This window comes from Gallus gallus, chromosome 6 (assembly GCF_016699485.2).
Source record: "Gallus gallus isolate bGalGal1 chromosome 6, bGalGal1.mat.broiler.GRCg7b, whole genome shotgun sequence".
NCBI classification, from domain to species: domain Eukaryota; kingdom Metazoa; phylum Chordata; class Aves; order Galliformes; family Phasianidae; genus Gallus; species Gallus gallus.
In genome coordinates this window covers 17,896,094-17,916,402 of record NC_052537.1, presented here as the reverse complement: position 1 = coordinate 17,916,402, position 20,309 = coordinate 17,896,094, and the positions used below count along the sequence as shown (strand labels likewise).

Here is a 20,309-nt window from a genome sequence, read left to right as displayed (position 1 = left end):
AGACACACTGCAGAGAGCCAGGCTGAAGCTTAGCAGGGTTAGCCTTCCAAGAGCGGCTTTAATTGCCCAGTAATGCACACCCTGGGGTCTTGTAATGTGCTTCTAATACGGAGCATTTAAAGTATGAACACTCCAAAACAATTACAAGGAGTTTGGTGCTTCACAGAGTGTACCCTTCCACTCTGAAAAATAATCTGTGACAAAGGAAGATGATCACAGAGAGGACACCAGTGCTATCTGAAATCTGTGGGGTTTCCTCGAGGCAGCAGGACACACCACGCCTCCTTAGTGCAACTTCACCTGGCTCTTCCAGAATTAAAGGGGTTGCTACACCGGGACCTCTGGAGGGCTCAGCCAGCCCTCATCTCCCTCTGATCAGCCCCACCGGGCTTTCATCTGGGCTTTGAGGTACTGTCTGAAATCTCTCCCAGCAACAGTGAGAGTGGAGAAACCACAGAGTATGGCAGTCTACAAGACAGCCTGGACAGAAATGTCAGAGAGGCAAGGGATGTTTCTTATGCTCTGTCATTCTTATAGCAAATAACTCCTCAACAGGTCTAGGGGAGATTTTTCATTTGCTTCTTCACAAGGTGAGAATATTCTGGTTCTCAGAAAGGATTACGTCTAATTTTATCTGTAATATTTTTTCTACATCCTCGACCAAATTTGATTAGAGCTTGTTACAATTGTCACATTACTGGAGATGACTTTTTGTCTTAATCTGCATTTAGAATCAGCAAAACAGATTGCATTAAAACTGCCAAAAATAACCAAATAGAAATCAAACACTGGAAATTCCCGACCTAATGCTGTACGTTTAAGAAACTCCAAAGCATTGGAAGCAGGCCGTTGGTTTCAGCGGGAGCTATCTGTAGTATTCACTCTAGATAGAATTACTACAAGGCAACTGCGGGGACATGCGAATTCCAGGAATGGGTTTATAATTCACAGTACGATACGACGCACTGTAATGGTGCTATGTGCCGTTACTTACGATAATGTCACATATTAAAGTCAGATTGTGAAATGAAGTTTGGTCGCTTTACTGCCATCAAAGATCTACGAATGTCCTGTTGCCGAAACTTCAGTCGGTTATGTATGAAATCTGTATGTTCTCCGAAACTCAGAGTATGCAACTTGTGCAAAAATCTCCCACTGGAAAATGAAAAATGGGGATTTACAATAAGTGCCAGTTTATGCCCCTAATTAAACACAAAGGCTGTTGTTGGAGTCACTGACTGTGATGGAATTAGAGCAGAGATGAAATTAGTCCAAAGTGACAATTTCTATTGGAGAAAAGAAAGGCCTTTGAAAACACTGGCATTTACTTCCAGAAATCAGAGCTGCTGAGTGGCGTGCCAAGATCTGTGTCCCTTCCTCTTTTGGGAAGAGCTGCAGAAGTGTTCTGCAAAACGCACGTCTTTCTCTGGCATCTAGAGGCAAGAACAAGCCACAGAAAACAGCAAGAGGTGACCATGGGTTTGCTCCCTCTCACAGAGCACGAATGTAGCGCTCCTAAGTTTGGGGCAGCTCCGTGCATCCTTCAGCCTCTGGGAATGGTTAGAACCTTTCAGCAGTCCTGAAGTTTAAAGACTGCATTATTATGCTGCATCTGTTGCTACAGCATGAGGTCAGCTTTCTTCATCTTTCATCTGCTGTTTCATTAGGTGGTCTCACATACACGATTCACTTGAATCCTGCTGCAGTGACAGCAGCAATTCCTGGGGACAGTGCTGCTTATCACTGCCCCTAAATGAGGCGACCCTGGGTGAAACACGGCCGGATTCTGTGCTCCGAGTTAGGGTCTGAGACTTCTCTCTTTCCAATGCCTATGTGGCAGAGGAGCACTTGGCCTGCCTCTTCTTTTAGCCATAGGAGACATCTACTAACTCATTAGGTTCAGCCATTTAATGCCAGAAATGAGCTGAACCAAGCTACCTGAGGCTGCAAAACCAAAAACGCTCCCACTTGCTCACTGTTCGTGAACACCCTTGACAGAAAGCCAGCTTCCTTTGTAAGAAGGAAATATTTCCAATGAGACATTTCACCTCGAGGTCACCAGCCGGAGTTGGCCCCGATTGGTAGCGACCAAAAAACATGAGGAGATGATGGCTACTTGGTGAAATGAGGTGGTGAGTTCACTCCAACTCCTGATGGACACATCTCTGTGTGCACTGCCCCAGTGGGTACCAACCAGCACTCTGAGCTGAGAGCCCAAGAACAGAACAGGGAAGGAAATGGAACCTTCTTCTTCATCCCTGCCTGGGGTTTCCAAGCATTATGGACAGGACTGCTATACCCAAATCATTGCACAGGCTGGTTTTACTCTAGATGGCCTTGGAAGCACTGCAGTTTTCATGCAGAATAGCTCACCTGCAGCTCGTGCAACAGGAGCAGAGTGGCTGATGCCACCTGCCTGTGTGAATGGCCAATCTGATGTCATATTGCAGTGCAAATGGGACTGTCTGATGTCATCTCAGTGCTAATAGGACATGGTATAACATGTCAGCTAAGGCTGCAGGGGAAAGCACCTAATCCATTCACTATGCTGCACTACAATGGAACATAACATAGTATAATGCGCAGGTTAACTTAGACACCCTTAGGCAGATTTTAGGAGATGGATATAGATGGACAGATGGATGGATGGATGGATGGATAGATAGATACATTTATACAAAGTATACATACGTTATATCACTCTATTGATTTTTAAAAAGTTCCAGGTCTGCCTGACTATAATGAGATTTTTGAACTTTGTGTTGCAATCAATGAGGGGAATATTATTGGCCTGGAGAATTGATATACCCTCTCTCTGTGGCTTGTTCTGCTTCTGGACTGCCCCTGCCCCCAAGGTGTACGATTCCATCAGACACTTAACCTCTTTTACAGTGTCATCAGGCTAAAAGGAATCTAATAGTGACACGGGACTTGTGCTCAGCACTCTGGCACTATTGCTTTCCTGTCACAAATAATTTATAGCTTTCTATTTCCATCCCTTTGCCTGCACCCCATCCCCTCTTTCTGTTTCTCTGGGCTGGGGGAAATCAATAAACTCACACAACCAGAGTGGCACTTCAGGGGGCTTTAGGGGGAATGTGAGAGGAAAGAAAAGGAAAAAAAAAAATTGAAAAGAAGAAGAAAGTTGCATTATTTGCCCTAGCACTCACTCCTCAGATCAGCTCCCAGCTCACGCACACCAGCATGACCTCAAAATCCAGCCCCGTGGCCTGAGACCCTCTAACACCTCCTATCTATGTCCCCACAGCTGTGAACCAGGCACCCCTGCACTATGTGGGGTGAGGAGAGGGAGGGTTCTCCATCCCCAGCCAGTGCCCCGACATCACCTATCCGCCGCTAAGTCCCAGTTGTCCTCTGCCCCTCCAGGAACTGCCCAGGTTTCACCATCTATGTGTGTTTTCCAGTAACCCGAGGTGATATGCTCTGAAATGCCTTTCTCTTCCTATGAAGGCTTCACTTTGTGAAGCCATGTTTTTTCAAAAATGTCCTCCCAAAGTCTTTGTCTACCTCTGCCCATGCCACACATTCTCTCTTTGAAGTTTTGCCAACTCTTTCTTTAGCGTGAATTTCTAAGAGAAGCCCTCGGGTGGGCAGGGAGAATGCCTTATTTACTTCTACTTTCTGTGGAGAGAGTTTTGAGGAGAGGTTAAAGCTAACACAATGCAAGGCTGACAGTTCCAGAAACTAAGCCGAAAGAGCATCTGCAGCCTTCATCCTAATTGGAGAGGCTTGTTTTAAGCTCAGAAAGGAATTTGGTCTCCATGGCCTTCACAGGTCATAGCTTATTTGCTGAGCCCCTTGGTAAGACATGGTTGTTCCTGAGTCACAGCTACCCAGCATCTGGCAGCGGGCAGGCCCCCCAGCCAAATATTAGAGGATAGTGATTTTCTTTCACACTGACCTCAGCTGGATTTAAATCAGTGACTTAGAGGTGAAAGATTGCACGTAACAAGAAAATGAACACTGACAATTGCAGTTCAGTTTGTTTTCATTCTGAGCTGCACTGTGAACTCTGTGGCATTCACTGACATCTTTTTGGGTTTCCATACTGTGTTCATGCATGACCTGATACACAAAAGCAGTATCCCTCTGCTATAGATTATTTTTCCTGGCGACCTATATCCCCTCATCATTCCATACAGGTGCCTTCTGCTCCCACTGTCTCACTCACAAAGAGTAGGGCTTTGCAAAAGCCCTCCATCAGTTCAAATCTCCCAGTTCCACGCCAGAAAGGAATTTCTGAAGTATGCAACAAAATGAAATCTACACCATTTGTAGATCTAGCAATGGCTGTTAGCTGCAAAGGCTGCCTCATGAGCACACTAGCAGATCTGATCACAAACAGTAACACAGTCGCTAACACAGGGGAGGTTGGATCCCAGATTGCTTGCTGAGCACCATAATCACTCAGCGACTACATGGTTGGGGAGAATGACAGAGTACAGCAAGAACAATCCTGTGGGAGCAGGACCATTAAAGCACCAGAATCAGGCCTACAAGAAGTGCTAAGATGGTGCTCTGCTGCAGCCAGATGTCAGCTCAGGCCCTCAGCCTCAGGCTCTGATTACTGGAATCGCGGTGATCAAAGGCACAGAGGAACTGCACGAGGAACAGAGTTCTGAACGTTTTGCTCTTTTTTCAGGATTATCAGAACCAAAGTTCAGCAACCTTTCCACCCAACACCAGATGGGAGCGGAACCGGTGTGGCTGCACCAGGACATACTATCGGTAAGGAGACTGGCATGGGGGGTTGGAGATGGGACAGCTGGAAATGGAAATGAAGCTCAGCAGGGGCAAACAAGTCTGACAAGCAGGTGCTAGGGAGAAGGCAGATGGGGGGAAAGAAACCTCACCAGAAAGCAGAGGTTTCTGTTCCCTGCTGCCCTAACTGCATTGCAGAGAGTCTACCCAAAGGAGTCTGCCCAAAGCTATCCTGCCTCAACACCCCTTTCACTTGCTCACTCTCTCCTTCACCTCCCTAGAGAGAAGTATTTGCTGCTATCCTACCCAAGCACCAGACTTCACCTTTCTTCTCCTTCTTACATAGCCTTACTTTGCTTCTCTCTCCCTGTTTCTCATTTCTCCCTTTGCTGGAGCCAGGCTGTTTCTGCGACAGCAATGCACAGATCAGGATATGCCATTCTGATATCTCACCACAGAGTCCTTCAGTGTTCTAGCTCTGCAGTCAGCTATCCCATGGGTGTATTTCACTGAGAAAATGCATTTTCTGCTAGGGGAAATGGGCTTATTGAGGTGAGCAGAAGATGGAGGCTGTAATAAAGCTACCAAATGTCTACTAGTCTGTTGTGTTTAAAGGTGCTGTGCTAGACATGTGATGGGGTGTTGTTCACTGATGTGGGTTGCACGGTACAAATGTCTGCTGCTGCTAGCACTGGGTTATCTAATAGCAATTCAGAGCAGAAGAAAACATGTAGTATTATGGGATATTGTGGCTTATCTGTAGCCTAAGACACTGTCTTAGATGCTGTTGTTTAGTGAGAATCAGCTACTAAACAAGGATTTACTGGAAAGTGCTGGCCTCTGTGGAACAGAGCTGGCAGATATACTCCTATACATGAACTGTGTTCAAGAGCACAAAGGAATTAATGACCCAGTATGGAAGAGCATTTCTGGATGCCCTTTTAATCTGGACTCGCTCAATGGCCTGGGAAGCACTGACCACATCAGATGGAGTTGGCAGATATTCTCCCTTCTTGGAGAAGCAATGCAATGTCTAGGGAATGAGTTGGCAGAGCTGGGAGGGTGGCTGTGAGTGCTGCCGCTGGATCCTCTCATCGCTCTGGGGCCCACTGGGAAGTGTGGATCTACACTGGGCAGTGCTGGCAGGTTCTGTACTGTTCTGGAAAGCCTTTGCTGGAGATATTGAATGCTTCAGCTCAATGCTTTATGAGCTGAATGATGGCTAGTGGCTTGTAAGGGAACCGGGATATCCTGCTAATGACTAGGGCATGCTGGGACATAATGGGCCTGCCTACTGGATGTACATCTCTGCTTGCTCTAAACCCTAAAGCCCTAATTGTCGGGAAGTAATTATTTCTAACCTGGATGACTTGTCCTTTCTCATGTATTGGAAACTCCAGAGCGGTCCTGGAGAGTCCTGAGTGGCTAGGGGAGTCTGCCAGTCTACACTGATGTGTGCAAAAGAAGGACACAAGATTTTTATTAATCTTGGTTGGAGTACGTTTCATGAGCCTATGGCTTGTTCTAGTAGGGAACTGAATTTATTGGCCCAACTCTGAAGAGCTTCTCACCTGCGCTAAGAGAAGGTGATTTTTCACGGAGGGTTTTGGGTGGATACGTTAGAGGCTGGTCTGGCTAAGACAGGGTATGTGCACTCTGGGTGGAAACAAGTTGAGAGGAAATGATCTGGCAAAATATGGACAGTCTGAGAGCCCCTGGGGAATGTGGCCTGTGCAGCATTGCACTCAGTAACCTTGGTTGCCTTGGGAGACCTGCTCTGAACTGGGAAACAACAACAACGTTTAGCTTCTTGGTGGAGCACACTGGCTTGCTCCTATTGGCCCTGTACTGGAAGTCTACGGAGATACGGTATATGAACAGGATGGCACAGCAGGGATTTGGCAGCATTAGCAGAGCAGGATTAGTGCAAGTCCTTCTGTGTGTGGGACAGGGAGCCTGCTTAGTGCCCAGGCTCTCCTGTGAGAGTAGTGATATGTGTAGCTTATAGTGGGGGGATCCCTGAGCTGCTCTCCTCATGGCCCTTTCTCCCTTTTCCTTTTGTCCAGTGCCCAGCACAGCATCCCCTCCCGTCTCCAGTGCCTCCAATGATCCAGTGGGCTCTTACTCCATTAACGGGATCCTGGGGATTCCTCGGTCGAATGGCGAGAAGAGGAAACGTGATGAAGGTAGGGGGAGGGGAGAAGCACATCCTCCCTTTTATATTCTTTGTCCCCATGTACAGGCTCCAATTTCAGGCCAAGGTTTGCAGCTGCTCCAGGGGCTAGATCAGTTTTAGCAACAGAGACCAGTTCCCCGCCACTGCCCTGCTGGCTTGGAGTGCTCTTCTTCCGAGGGCTTTTCATGACAGGCTGCGTCTCCAGACATCTGCTCGGCAGGCAGAGAACCGTCTCCATTGCTGGAGCTGATCTCAAGTTCATTCACTGCTGGAAATGGCTGGAACTGAGCTCCCTAAGTGCCAGCAGGTGCCCAGACTTGGAACTGTGGGTAAACAAGGTTTTCCCGACTCACTTGTTTTCAAACCAAGTGCCATCTTGGAGAAGCATCAGCAACGTGGGGGTATCTTTCCCTCCCTTTGCAAACAAGCTCCTGCCCCTTGGTGTGCCATGACTTACATTAGCTGTGGTGGCTATAAGGGCCCAGATTCCATGTGTAGTGTCTATACACTAGAACTGCCATGCTTGTGACAAGCGGAAAGCAGAACAGGAGCTCTTCTGTGGCCTCAAGGTTGTTACCCAAGCCTTCCACTAGGGATCTAAGAAACTAGGATTAAGCTGTTTCCTTCTCTTTCCTACTTGTTGGGAAGGACTCAGGGCAAAGTGAATCTTGAAATGAACCAAAAGCTGGAGCCTCAGGTCCAGAAAGACACAGTAGGAATGGATGGGATACGTCTTGGTGTGTTTATAGTGGTTTTGTACAATTTTGTCTTGCTTTTCTAATTTGATTTGATTCATGAACTGAGGGCTAGGAGGTGAACATTTCCAAGAGTAGCATTTGACCAGTCTATGCAGCTCAACACTGCCTTCAGGGTGTTGGTTTTGCCTGTTGCACGGGGCTCTCTTGGCAGTGTCGGTGGCTTCCTGTGCTGTGTGTGTGGTAATCCCAGGCTGTGTGGTGTATGGCAATACCAGGGCTCTTTGTGATGCATGGTGAGAAGGTTCTTCTGAGATAGAAGATGCTGCATTTTGAGAGGTTTCTCCAGTCATTTTCCCAGCACTGATGCCAGTGAGGTTCACATTTCTAAATTCTAGATCCAAATAAACAATAACCCCAAGAAAAAGGCTGACACATTTCTCCTTAATACAAAGTAAAACTAGAGGCTGGAAGCAAGGAGCCAGCTCATCACCTATCAAAGCAATTGGGAAGACTTTTGCTGATGCCATTGGAAATTGGATCAAGACCCAGAAGAAGATCCATTTCCCAGCTAGATGGCAGTAGGGCCTAGCTAAGAGAAAAGTGTAGCAATGGAAGGGCTGAGTCAATGCCTCAAAGTCAAAAAAATGTCAGGAGTAAGAGACCAAAAACATTGTAAGCCTCTCTGGCATTTCTTATCATTGCTTACAGAGGAAATAGTGACATTTCAAACTGAGCAATAAGTTTCTCTAATGGGTGTGTATATCTTTTGGCAGTAGTTGGGGTTTCCGTGAACCCCTGTTCTCATTCAATCCAGCTTGGTGATCACAAGCTGTCAATGAGGTGCCTCTGTGTCTCATTTTGAAATGAAGCAGTTCAACCTGGCCTTAGCAGCTATTCTTTCTAAACACCTGCAACGGTCACCCCACTTAGATGCAGTCACGCAATCATCACCAGCCCTGGAATGTGAGATTTTTGGAGCAGTACAATTAAACGCAGAAACAATCAAACAGACATCTAAAACTGCGACACTTCACAAAGATTCACTGGCAGTAAGAACAACTCTCTGTGTCTGTCTTTAATTCATCTTGGATTTGATTTTTGAAGGGCAAGAAGCATTGTGCAATTCCCTGCTATTGGCCAAGAGCCCACATATCTCCTTAGAAATCAAAAAGGTACCAGACAATCCTGGAGGTGTGGGATCTCAGTAACACGACACAGCTGCAAACTCCTTAGAGAATAGCCTTCATTCTGCCATCCTGGGTATCTGTCTCAGGGAGATGTCACGCTCCCGCCCCAGAGAAACCTCACAAGGGACCCCTGGCAGCTGCTGAACACCCCTGCCCAGGAGATGACTCCCTGCGCTCACAGTGGCTTTAAGGAACATTGACAGGCACCACCACAGCAGGGCTGGGCCCTGAAGTCAGAAGGTCCAAGGGGAGGTTTTGCACAGCCTGTAACCTGCACTCCCCCTGGGCAACCTGCCCTGCAGCACTGAGGGCTCTGGGCACCCCTAGCTGAGATGAGGATAAAGAAGGCAAGACAGAAAGTCCAATGCAGGTATTCCTTTCATGCTCATGCCAGACCTTCTCAGTACTTCCCAAAGCTTCTGAGCTTCATCTTGTTGCAATTCCTTAACGGCAGGGTTTAATCTCACACAGAACAGCACATCTACTTTCCCAGCATTTTGGGAATGGCTCTTCCCTAAAGAAGGCAGAGAGCAGCACGGTTCTTTCTGCTCCATTGGGCCAGCTTTGCTGCAAGGATGATGCTTTGTGAGGAATGCAGTTCTGCAGAGACAGGCGAAGGACCAAAGTGCTCCTGAATCCTGACTCCTGAAAACCTTGTTAGCAACCCCTGTTTTGGCTGGGGACAGAGAGCAGGGTGGGAGAGATAGAGGAGCCTCTGTCTGAGCACACCCCCTCCCCCAGGTCCTGTTTTCTGCAGCTGGCGCTGCATTAGACAGTAGCACAGATGATTAAGAAGAGGAGAGATAATTATGTGTCAAGATGATGTAGCAGAACTCCCAAGTTGGACAGAAGGAGCCAGAGGTGGGCTCAGCGATGGCCGATGACAGCCAGGTGTGTTCCTCATGGAGAAGCGGGGGACCAATCTACCAAATGTGCTGGCTGGCCTGGGAAGAATGTGGCACTGAGGGCGAGTTGGATCTGAGCATCTGAATGGCAGCACAGCCTTCTGGTGTGTCAGCCATTTCTCCCAGCTTCGTACTGTCAGCAAACTTGCTGAGGGTGGACTCTATTGATCTAGGCTGTTGTTCTGTAGTTCTGTAATACCCTATTGATAGCTAAAAGGATGAGAACTGGGGTGAGCCAGAGGAACTAAGAAAAAAAATAGCAGTGCTCCAATACTACAGTGTTAAGCAGTATATAGAAAGAAAAGAGAGAGAGAGGACAGATGGGTAAATAGGTAAGTGAATAGACAAGATGAAAATAATGTTTCAGATGGTTCCCTGCATGTATAAAACTCTGGAGACCTTTACAAAACTACTCTTATTAAAGATAGCTCTTTCTCTCCATAGCAGGCCACAAATGGACTTCTCTATAGACCCAAATTCTCATTTGGGATTTGTGTTCCAGTGAAGCTAGTGTTGTAACAATCCCAGCATTATTAATCTTGGCCTCTGACAATATCTGTAGTATTTGACAGCATTACTGGCAATAATATCTTCAGTGCAGACAATGGCAGAGATAATATCCCCCAGTATTATTGGCATTAGCAGGGATCATATCTACAGCCTGTTATTGGCGGGAGCAGACGTAATGTGTCCAGTATTATTAGTATCAGTAGTAATAAAACCCACAGGCTTGTTAGTATGATCAGTGCTAATATCAGCAGTAGGTTTGTGGGAGAGGAGGGGATGGAGTGATTGCTACTGTAAATGGCAGTAATACTCAGGCTGTTTGCAGTAAAGGAATCCCTGGTGGGGATGGGGGAGCTAACCTCGGAAGGCAGAAGTTCCTCCTTCCCTCTCTTCACCTGTCACTTGGATGATCACAGTGATTTACATTGAAATAAGTGAGGCAGGGCTGTGTCAGTGCAGGGGGACAGTGAAGGGTCATTGCTATTTTGGCAAGTCAGTTACAGGTGTATCGATGCAGGTGATTCTCCGTACAGTTCCAAATGGGGCTGAATGCTGCAGGCTGTGGCACTGAGCTGCTCAGAGCAAGGTACTGCATGCAGCTGTAGGAGCATTCACACTGCTGGCTGTGTAGCTGCAGGATAGGCAGCGTCACTGCGGTGCTATGTGTTGCTTTGGTACTGCATGCATAATTTTCTGACTCTTGCTATCACAGCATCCTCTGCTGAGGAGCACTACGTTGTTACAGGTGGCTTTCTCTTCTCTCCCTCCCAACGGGGACTCTGACTGCAGAGCAAGGTTTGACAGCAATCAGCTTCAGGGATTTCCAGCTTGTCCATGATACCTGTATTCCTACTGGGAAGGCAGAAATGCCTCCTTCAGTGGAGTGCAGAGCAAGGAGAGCTGCTACAGTCGCAGACCAGAAAATGTTTCTTTAGATGCTGCCCCGGAACACAGTGTCTTGAAGAAAATTCTGAACTTCATAATTTCAGTGAAGGGTAGTGCGGAGAGATGCACATGTGTTTGCAGAGGTCTCGGGCTTTGGGCAGCTATACAGCAGCTGAGTGTGCCCCTGCAAGCGTTATCCCATTTGTGCTGCTCATGGCAGCAATGATTATATCACTTGGAAGATGCGGTTGTGACATTTCAGGTGACTTCTTGTCATTGTCAGTGCCATCGATACATCTTTGCAGGCGGTGTGACTGTGGTTATCATGTTGTGGGTTTCTGACACTAATGATGAGATAAGTGCGCTGCTGCTTGTATGCTGCCCTGCTGTACTCCAGGCCATCATGCTCTGCAAGGAGGCGGTAGTGAGGCAGTACATCCATATCACTTGTACGAGCAGTGCTGTTTCCATGAGGTGACTCAGTGCCTCATGGCTGGCTGTGCTGTACTGTCGTTGCCACTCAGGTAGTTGCTACTGCAGTTGATATCATTTGTTGACCGGTGACAGACTGTCATCTGATCTTGACTGAAGTCAACAGGGGTACGTCACCACGGTGCTGTCTTGAGCACCGTATGTTTTCATGGAATATGATCGTGTTGCTCCACAACATACTGGGGTTGCTTCAGGACAGACTGCATGCTTACGTTGTCATCCACAGTGCAATGGTGCTCTACCAGCGGTGCAGAGGTATGGGGGCGCTTAACTGCCCTAGAAGGAAGTGCATTTGTTGTCCTGTGCTGCCTGTGCATGTTTGCAAGGCATTGCACCTGGTTGTATCGTGACATCTGACGTACTTTCATCTCAGTGCAATAGGTGATTTCTGTTCTCCCACCACCGCTGCATTGTTGAAGACAACACAGTGTGCTTGGACCCCTGCAGGTGACACAACAGCATTGCTGTGGTGTGGCTGCATTGTTTCATGCTGTGATCTCTTGTCACCAGAGCTGATGTGTTTGCACTATTCCATATGATTGCTTTATTGCAGGTCCACAGTAGTCTTAATGACACCAGAGACACATGCAGTCACGTTGCCTCAGGCGCTAACTCCCCATTCTGATCACCAAACACAGCTGCAGGGTGTGCACGCAGCAGTTCACGGTTGTGCACGCAGAATGAGAAATCTCTGGGCTGTGTCAGTCAGATAGCACCTTCCCCCTGCTCTGCCCAGGACAGTGCAGTATCATGCCGTGTGGCCAAGTTCCCAATGGCTATCCAGTTGCACTGATGGTGTATCGCAGCATACAGCAGTGGTTACAGGGAACTTCCAGGTTCACTGCTCCTACAGACACCACAGTAGGTAGCACTCCTCTCAGTCCAGATGGAGATGTAAATCAAGGGACAGGTTATTTGCAGCAGCCCCTCACCTCTTCCTCTTAAGGGTCTTTGCTGGTGAGACTCTAGGAGAACATGAGGCAGGTACCTCCCAGAAGAGCTGCAGGACAGACAGCAAAGGGAGAGGATGCGTAGAGAAAGCGAGCTGGGGAGACTGGATAAAGGAGATGGCAATGCATAAGCAGCACAGCGTAGTCAGAAAGGTGGGCTGCTGCATCACAAAGCTGGAGCCTGCCTGTAACTGAGAGGGACAGATGTCTGTCTGTGTGCTCACAGCCTGGCAGTTCTGAGGGTGCGTGGCTCAGGTAAGGGGGAGTTAACAGCTTGCATCACAGGCAGCCGTTTGGACAGGTTGCTCTGCTTCTGAAGCTGACACCGCTGCTTAGTTTGGCATGGTTTGGCACTATCTGAAGACAAGCTGGTTTGGCTTCAGCTGTGTTTGTGTGCGTCTCTGCTTGTGTATCTGTGTACCTGGGAATGCACGCCTGTTTGTTTTCTGTATCTCTGTGTTAGGGTGACTGCTCTCCACTTATCAGTGTTTATTGTACCACGATGAGCAGCAGGGTAGACCTGTAATTTTGTGCATGCATCCAGAGACCTGGAAAACATGTATGTTAAGCTGTATATGATATCGCCTAGTAGGGTATGCATAGTGTGGATAATCTGGATGTCTGGGCATGTATGGCTCAGCATTAGTGCTATGTATTTCTATGAATGCCAGGTATTTGTATTCACACGTTAAGCATATATGTGAATGTTGTATATTTGTATGTATATTCTCTGTGTATCTGTTGTTATACAGTTGGAGTATGACTGTATCTTGGCGGCTGCCAGACACAAATACGTAGCCTGTTATAGCTGAGCACCTCTGTACGTAGTCTGTACAGTGGGTATATTTGCACTGGGGTTATATACTTGTGTGCATGTTTTATATGCATATATTGGCTGTTCTTGCCTGTGAGAAGGTTGTCTATTTCTGTAAATAGTTTGTATTTGTTTACATGATTTTGTATATGTGAATTTAAGGAAATTCCACTGAGTTCCAGGTTTCCATTTAGTTAGTGTATGTATGTTGTTGTAAGTTATTTGTTTATTCAGAAATTACATTTAATTGACTCATACTGCATTAGTACTTCCTTGTGTCCCAGACTGCATTCTTGCCTTTTCAAATGTTACTGGCTGTTTTGTGAGCCTTATGCATAGAGCTTCTCTTGAAGTTTATTTGCGTGAGTGCCCTGAATGCAAGCTTATCTGACTGCTTATTTATGTGTGTTTAGTTTGTGGCTAGATCTATTCCTGCATTTTTGACTCACTGCTGGGAGGGGCTGTTGCAGCTGATGTCAGCAGGAGTCAGGCAGCCACAGCTCCTCCCGGTGTCTCTGAGCACCCTGTGTGCCCACCTGTGCAGAGGCTGCTCCCTGGCTGTGCTGATGCCTGCCTCCCTTGCGGTCTGTACCCTGGGACTGCCTGCATTCAGGGGGTGGCTGCTGCACTGGCTCATGGACATAAAGACTACAGGAGCACAGTGCCTGGATCCGTGAGGATCTCAGGACACAGTTGGTGCCAGAATAAACCCCAAGAGGGATAGGAATAGGTAGAAATGCGGAAGCAAATGGTGCTTCTAGGTGATTGTTGGTGATGTGGCAAGGGGACACGAAGCTAGTATAGCAGTGGATCAGGGTGCCATGCCGGTGGGAGTTGGTGATGGTGCTGTTACTGGGTTAAGTGACATGGAGATGAGACTCAAGGGCAATACCGCTACAGAACCAAGGTGATGTGGCACTGAGGTGCAGTGGGGATCAAAGTGCCCTGCTGATGGCCTAGACTAATTTGTCAGAACAGTGAGGGCTGGGAAACCATTTCAATAATCAGTTAAAAGGGCAAAAGAGAACAGGAAGAGCAGAGTAGAAAAGATCTGAGGTAAGTCCAAGGACATGAAGGGTGGCTGCAGAAGGCAGGTAGCCAGCAGTGTGGGACGTGCTCCATCTCCATGTGATCGGCTGCATCCCGGTATCAAGGGATAGAGCAGTCTGGTCACAGTGGCTGTTTGCATCATAGTGATGGAGAGCAGGGATAACTCAGTGATGACATCAGGTGATGGACATATCCTATGATGGTAGCCATGGAGTGTGTGGGCAGGGGCACTATTCCCAGCTGCTGGAAAAACAAAGAACCTAACGGGCAGTAAAACAAAAACAAAGGAGACTTGGAAGCACCTGACAGCCCTAATTCATCACGGCCCAAGATTTTTTTTTCCCCCTCATGTTCCCATTATATTTGTTTGTAAAAGTGGAAATCAATTTTGAAGGTAATTTTCTGGAAAGAATGGAAGGGAGGTGGGAGGGCCGGATAAGGCAGAGATGGCAAGAGGAAAAAAAAATTTAGGCCAGGCACAGCCCAGGGGCAGCTCTTGGCAAGGTGAAAGAAAATTGCATATTCAATCTCCATCCATGAATCTCCCTTGCTGCTGCCCGCCTCCTGCTCGAAAACAATGAAGGCTTTCTCCCCTACGCTGCACAACGCCTGAGTATCAGCACTCACTTTAACTTCAGGGTCATTAATTCACCTGATTATTGCAGGAGAGGAGAGGGTTGCAGAGGCATCCGTTCTAAAGAGCCCTCCCTTAGCTCATCCTTTGATTAGTTTGGGGTGGGGGGAGTTGAGATAATGTGTTGTCTTGGACTCAGTTTAGAATGGGAGGGGTTGAAGAGGGGGTGGAAGGAGGTAGCGGAGGAACGGGAAAGATACGGCCTGGGTTGTTGTGGAAGGGAAGGTCGGAAACAGTCACCCTCACATCCCTCTGCTGTGGTGTTATTGCAAATTAAAAGTAGCATGTTCCACTCCGCAGCTATCTTTCAGGGAGGGGAGGGGCATGGGTATATGTCGGCACGGGGATGAGGGGGATCTTATCATTGCTTCTTCAGCAGCCCAGCATAGTGTCACCCTGTGAGGTGACATTTGAATTTACAATTCCGCTGAGAAAAGCCATTAATTCACAAATTAACATTTCTCCCTCTCTCTCTCTAGCTCTCTTTCTCTCCCCTCTCTCTCTCTCTCTCTCTATCTCACATGGATGTGCAAGCAATTGAAAAGACAAAGGAAATAGCCTTAAGGAAGAGACTTTACTGCTACTCTGTCTGTGCAGAGATTGCTACTACTGCTTCTAGATAGATAAACCAATTACCTGAGCTGCTCTGTTCATGGCAGCCTGCTATTACCTCTCTTTGTAGAGCTGACTCCATTGCTGGATTACACCATGTGTATCTCATTAATGTAAACCAGCACGATACTGGGCACTGTCCCTGACTCTTATTGCCAAAGCCGGTTGCTCTGTACCAGGAGAGGGAACTGGGAGAGGAGTGGGGCACAGGGCTGAAGGCAGAGTAGCATATGCCTAACGACAGGGACAGGCCGCACAGAGCCTGCCTGGAACTGAGCTCAGAGGAGGTGGGAGCTTCCCATCCTCAGAGCAGTGAGGATGGGTTAGCCCTGATCTCCTCTGAGGCTGCTGCACAGGAGGCCTCTCTATTGGCACCAGGCACAGGCAGCTCATCCCTGCCCTGACTTCCCTCCAGGTGTACTCGTGCAGGACAGTGTTTGGTGCAGCTGCAGAGTGTGAGCACAGACGCTGCACGTACAGAGATGCAGATGCAGCTGACTGCACCCAGAGGCTGAGTGGCTCACAGAGACACGCGGCAAACCTCAGCGTACAAAGCCCAAACCAACGTTTGGGTTTCTGAACAGAGAAAGCCAGATTTCTCTGTAGTGAAATCCACTCCATGATGATTGTGGAGATGTTCTTGTCAGAGACAACTGCTGGGAACCAGTCCCACATCACCTCCAGTCCTGTTCCTATTTCATCCTGTGCTCTTTCTCATGTGCTTATTTCAGCACTCGGCCGCAAGCTGATGCTGCCTGGCTCACATCTGTGTTGCCCACACCTGTGGGGCAGGCCCTCACCTGGTTTTCCCCACCTGTTCCATTGGGGTTCCTCCCACTGCTCCCAGTCTGGGTCTGGCCTATGGCACTGTGAGTCTCTGGGTGTTACTGCAAGGACACAGAAGCCACCTGCCCTGCTCTGCCTGGTGACACAGTGGGATGTGTCCTAGCAGCACAGCTTACTTGGAGACTTGGACATCAGTCTTTGCTAACTAAGCATTCTACCCATTTAAAACCAAATAGAAATCTTCTCCAACAGGCTTTTCACCCCATAAAGGCCTGACAGTCCCTGGTCAAGCCACTCTTCTAACTTTCATGAAAGGCAGAAACTTGCAGGAGGAGCAAAGGATAAATGGAACAGAATAACTGCTTCTGGAAGCCCGGTCCCCATGTGCCTCATGGAGCACGTGCCTATCCTTGGCACTGCTGTGGCTCCTTAAATCTTCCTAAAAACTTATCCTCTTAACAAGAGCATCTGCCTCGCTGCCATTCTCCGCGCCCCACACGGTGCACAGCACATGGCCGGGGAGCAGCATCCCGCAGCAGGCGCTGGAAGACGGATCGCAATCAGCACAGGCATCGGCAGGCAGTGCCAGTAATTCAAACCATCCTGACCGTTCAGTGAACCCGAACCTGCTGACCTTGACAGCACGAGACAACAGCGGCCTCAGGAATCCCAACCTTTGCAGAGGCTTTGGCGGAGGACGGCTCCTGCTCCCTTGCGTTCTCTCCCTCTCTCCCCATTCGCATCACAGCAGCCAAAGGGCACAACAAGAAATCTTCTGTGCACCAATTAGCTCCTAATTTGGCTATCTCTGTGCTCCCAAGTCTGCATCAATGCAATATTAAGCATCACTTGCTGTTAATAGATGGAAATCATTCCTATAGAGGAGTGTCTTCTCGCGCTAAAGGAAAACACTAAGCACCTTGTTCTCAGCCAGGGCCAGAGAGGACCCCTCCTCCTCCCCGAATGGGACTGCTGCTGTTTGAAAGGGAAGCTGGAGCTCTTTGCTTCCCTCAGTGATAGCATCAGATCCTCCAGACTTGTTTCCCTGGATCTCAAGGGGAAGCAACAAGATCTCACCTACTGATTAGCTCGTGAGAATTCTGGCTGGGCAGAGGAGGGCAAGGAGGTGACAAGAGCAGGGCAGAGGCAGAAAAAACTATGTGATTCATTTTGCCACAAGAAAAATGCACTTTGTGAACATGTTAAGAGCCTTTCAGGGAATACTGGATTTCCTCCAGCTACCTCTGTGGCTGCCAAGCATGCCTGCCACAAACAGCATTTTGTGTTGGCCTGCAGAGGCTAGGGTAAGCCCTAAGACCTTGCACAGGGAGCACAGCTCCAATAGCAATAGATGACCTGGTAGAAACAGTTAGACTTACTAGGCAGTCAGACGTGGCTACCTTCCACAATCCCTGAGGGTGATCTTCCCACACATCAATAGGTGTTAAATGCATTTCATGCCAATTTAATGCCTTTTTAAATGTCAGCTTTGTCTTGGAGCACATTTCTCCTTTGCTTTTGCTTCATCCACCCAGACATCTTGCAAGTTAGATCCCATCAGGTTCAAGGTACAAAGTCCTCTTCCCACACAGCAGCGCAGTGCCTGACCAGGAGCTAGGTCTTGGATACCACATCTGCATTTCCATTTGGATGTGCATTATGTCAGCACTTCTTTCTCTCACTGCTTCTGCCTTTTTTGAGAGTTCATTGGAGTTATTCTGCTTTTAAGCTAGGGGCCTGAACTAGGACAGGCTCAGGAGGCGTCTGATCAAACCTTAATGAGGTGGTTACTGTGTATGAAATGTCCATAAATTCTTGAGGTCCTTCCAGCCCTCTCTTAGATGCATTAGAAAAGGCTGTTAGAAAGGACAGGCACATTTCCATGTCTGGTTTCCCAAAGGAGCTGTTGGTTTTTCACTTTGGCTTTTGGCATCTAATGCATGATAAGGTAGATGTTGAGCACAGGAGTTGACCTTGCATACAGATCAGATCTATCCTAGGTTTTGGGTGAACTTTACTAAATCCCAGTGAACTGGAAAACAAACCAACCACTGCCTTAAAGACACCTATGGCTTTCCTCTGCACAGCCTCAGTCTGTGAAATTGATTGTTATCAATGACCGGGTCCCCTCTTACAGTTTGGAACACATCTCCAATATAAATATTACATAGGTCTTATCACCGCAGGATCTTTCATATATTATTCAAATTATTAATGATTTATAGGTATTACAGGAATGAGCACATTCAGAAAAAGAATGTGCATGGTGCCAATCCAAGCTGATTGCAGCATATTGCAGGCCTGTAGCTCTTTCACTGTGTGGCATTTTGTAATTACCCATCCTATATAATACACTGTTTATTAACCTTCTCATCCTGAAGATCTCATTTACTACTGAAATGTGGCTGACTCGGATGGACCGTGGCAGATGTTGAACAATACAGAGCATCAACACTGAAATTTTGCTGTGCCATGTCCAAATGAAACCACAGGAGAATTAAGATATGCTGTGGGTAATCACTCAGGCTGGATTTTGTTCAGGACAGCCAGGTTAATGTCTGTACTCTTACAAAAAATGCCATGGGAATTTTAATGACTCTGAGTGATTGGAGCCTTGGTTTTATGGCACATCAAAAATGGCAGCTCTAAAAACACTCTGCTTGAGCTCTGGTTTAGTGCTGAGTCAGAAGAGCTTCCACTACCATGATTCATTGACATCTGGCTCAGGGGTAGGCACGGCCTTCTTCAACTTGGGAGGTTAAGGCAAAAGCGTGTGTGAGGGGAAAATAAGGTAGAATGAAAGGAAAGGAGAATCTGGAGCAAGAGAGACAGAAGGAGATGAGGGATTCAGAAGCACGTTGGTGGGGGATCAGCCCAATGGAACCAAGCAGGCTAAGAAGGAATTTGTATTTTCTAGACTATGCATTAGAGATATGCATGGACTTATCCAGGTCTGCTGAGTCCTAGCACTGGTGGCCTCACTCTCAGGTGCCAGCGGGCTCCACTGGGCTCTCAGGGGCCTCCAGGCCACGGGCAGTGGGGTTGGCAGGAACAGCCCAGCCTGTGTTCCCTCCCTTGTCTCTAGCGGTTCGGATGGCAGCGTTGATTTGCATGTCAGGCAAAGCACTGCTTGCGAAAAAAAACCTTCCAGTGTGGCAGTGTCAGCGCTCGCTGTTGTTCGACAGTGTAAAATTAAATTAATAAAGCCCCCAACACAGGAAAACATAACAGGAAATTAATGGCCTTTACTGTCGCTCTGATGCAGTCATTTGCAACCCTGCTTTCCGCACCAAAGACTTCATAAATGCAAGCAGTTTCTCTAAACAAGCATAGTTAGGGCTGCATGCGATGTAATTTTTTGCGTTGCTTCTGTCCTTTGGAGCTAACAAAAGGCACCTGGTTTTATGTGCTCACCAAGGGGGGGATCCTGATGGGAGGGAGCTCCCCAACAAATCCCTTAGGAAGACGAGAGGAGGTAGCAAAGGCAGCCAGCATACACCAGCAGCGCTAAGCACATCTCAGCCCTGGCAGAGGGTATTGCAGGGCTCCCAGTGCCTGACTCCCTGCCGCAGCTCTCCCTGAGCCTCTGCGCTAAAGGCAGCGTGCTAGGCACCACAGCAGTATAAATCAGAGTAACTCCTCTGATAACTTTCAGGATGTGTAAATCAGTATAACCACTGAGTGCGGAAGACTTAAAGATTTACACTAACTTGGGGATCTGGCTGGCTGTGTGATAGTGTTGCTTGCTCCTCCGCCAACATAAACAAAGCAGATGTACTGGCTCCTGGAGGCAGCTGCATTTCTATCTGGCTAGCAGTTAAGCCTAGTAGTGCTAGCGAGAGATATTGGACCCACACTCTGTCCTTCATTACAATGGTATAAATCCCCAGT

General features: G+C 47.8%; 1 protein-coding gene and 1 long non-coding RNA gene across 36 annotated transcripts in view; one reads left to right on the top strand and one right to left on the bottom strand.

Moving 5' to 3' along the window:
• Positions 1-20,309, bottom strand: part of LOC101749795 — a 326,633-nt gene that overhangs the window by 168,697 nt on the left and 137,627 nt on the right. The gene's annotated exons all lie outside the window — the stretch shown is intronic.
• Positions 1-20,309, top strand: part of PAX2 (paired box 2) — a 92,706-nt gene that overhangs the window by 36,745 nt on the left and 35,652 nt on the right. For 27 of the 31 annotated variants that reach the window (NM_204793.3, XM_025151472.3, XM_025151477.3 and 24 more), the window contains 2 exons: positions 4,664-4,749; positions 6,789-6,908. In NM_204793.3, the coding sequence (NP_990124.1) occupies positions 4,664-4,749; positions 6,789-6,908 (206 nt within the window). The remainder of the gene's footprint in view (positions 1-4,663; positions 4,750-6,788; positions 6,909-20,309) is intronic. The other 4 variants (XM_040702268.2, XM_015288368.4, XM_040702262.2 and 1 more) reach the window with 1 other exon arrangement.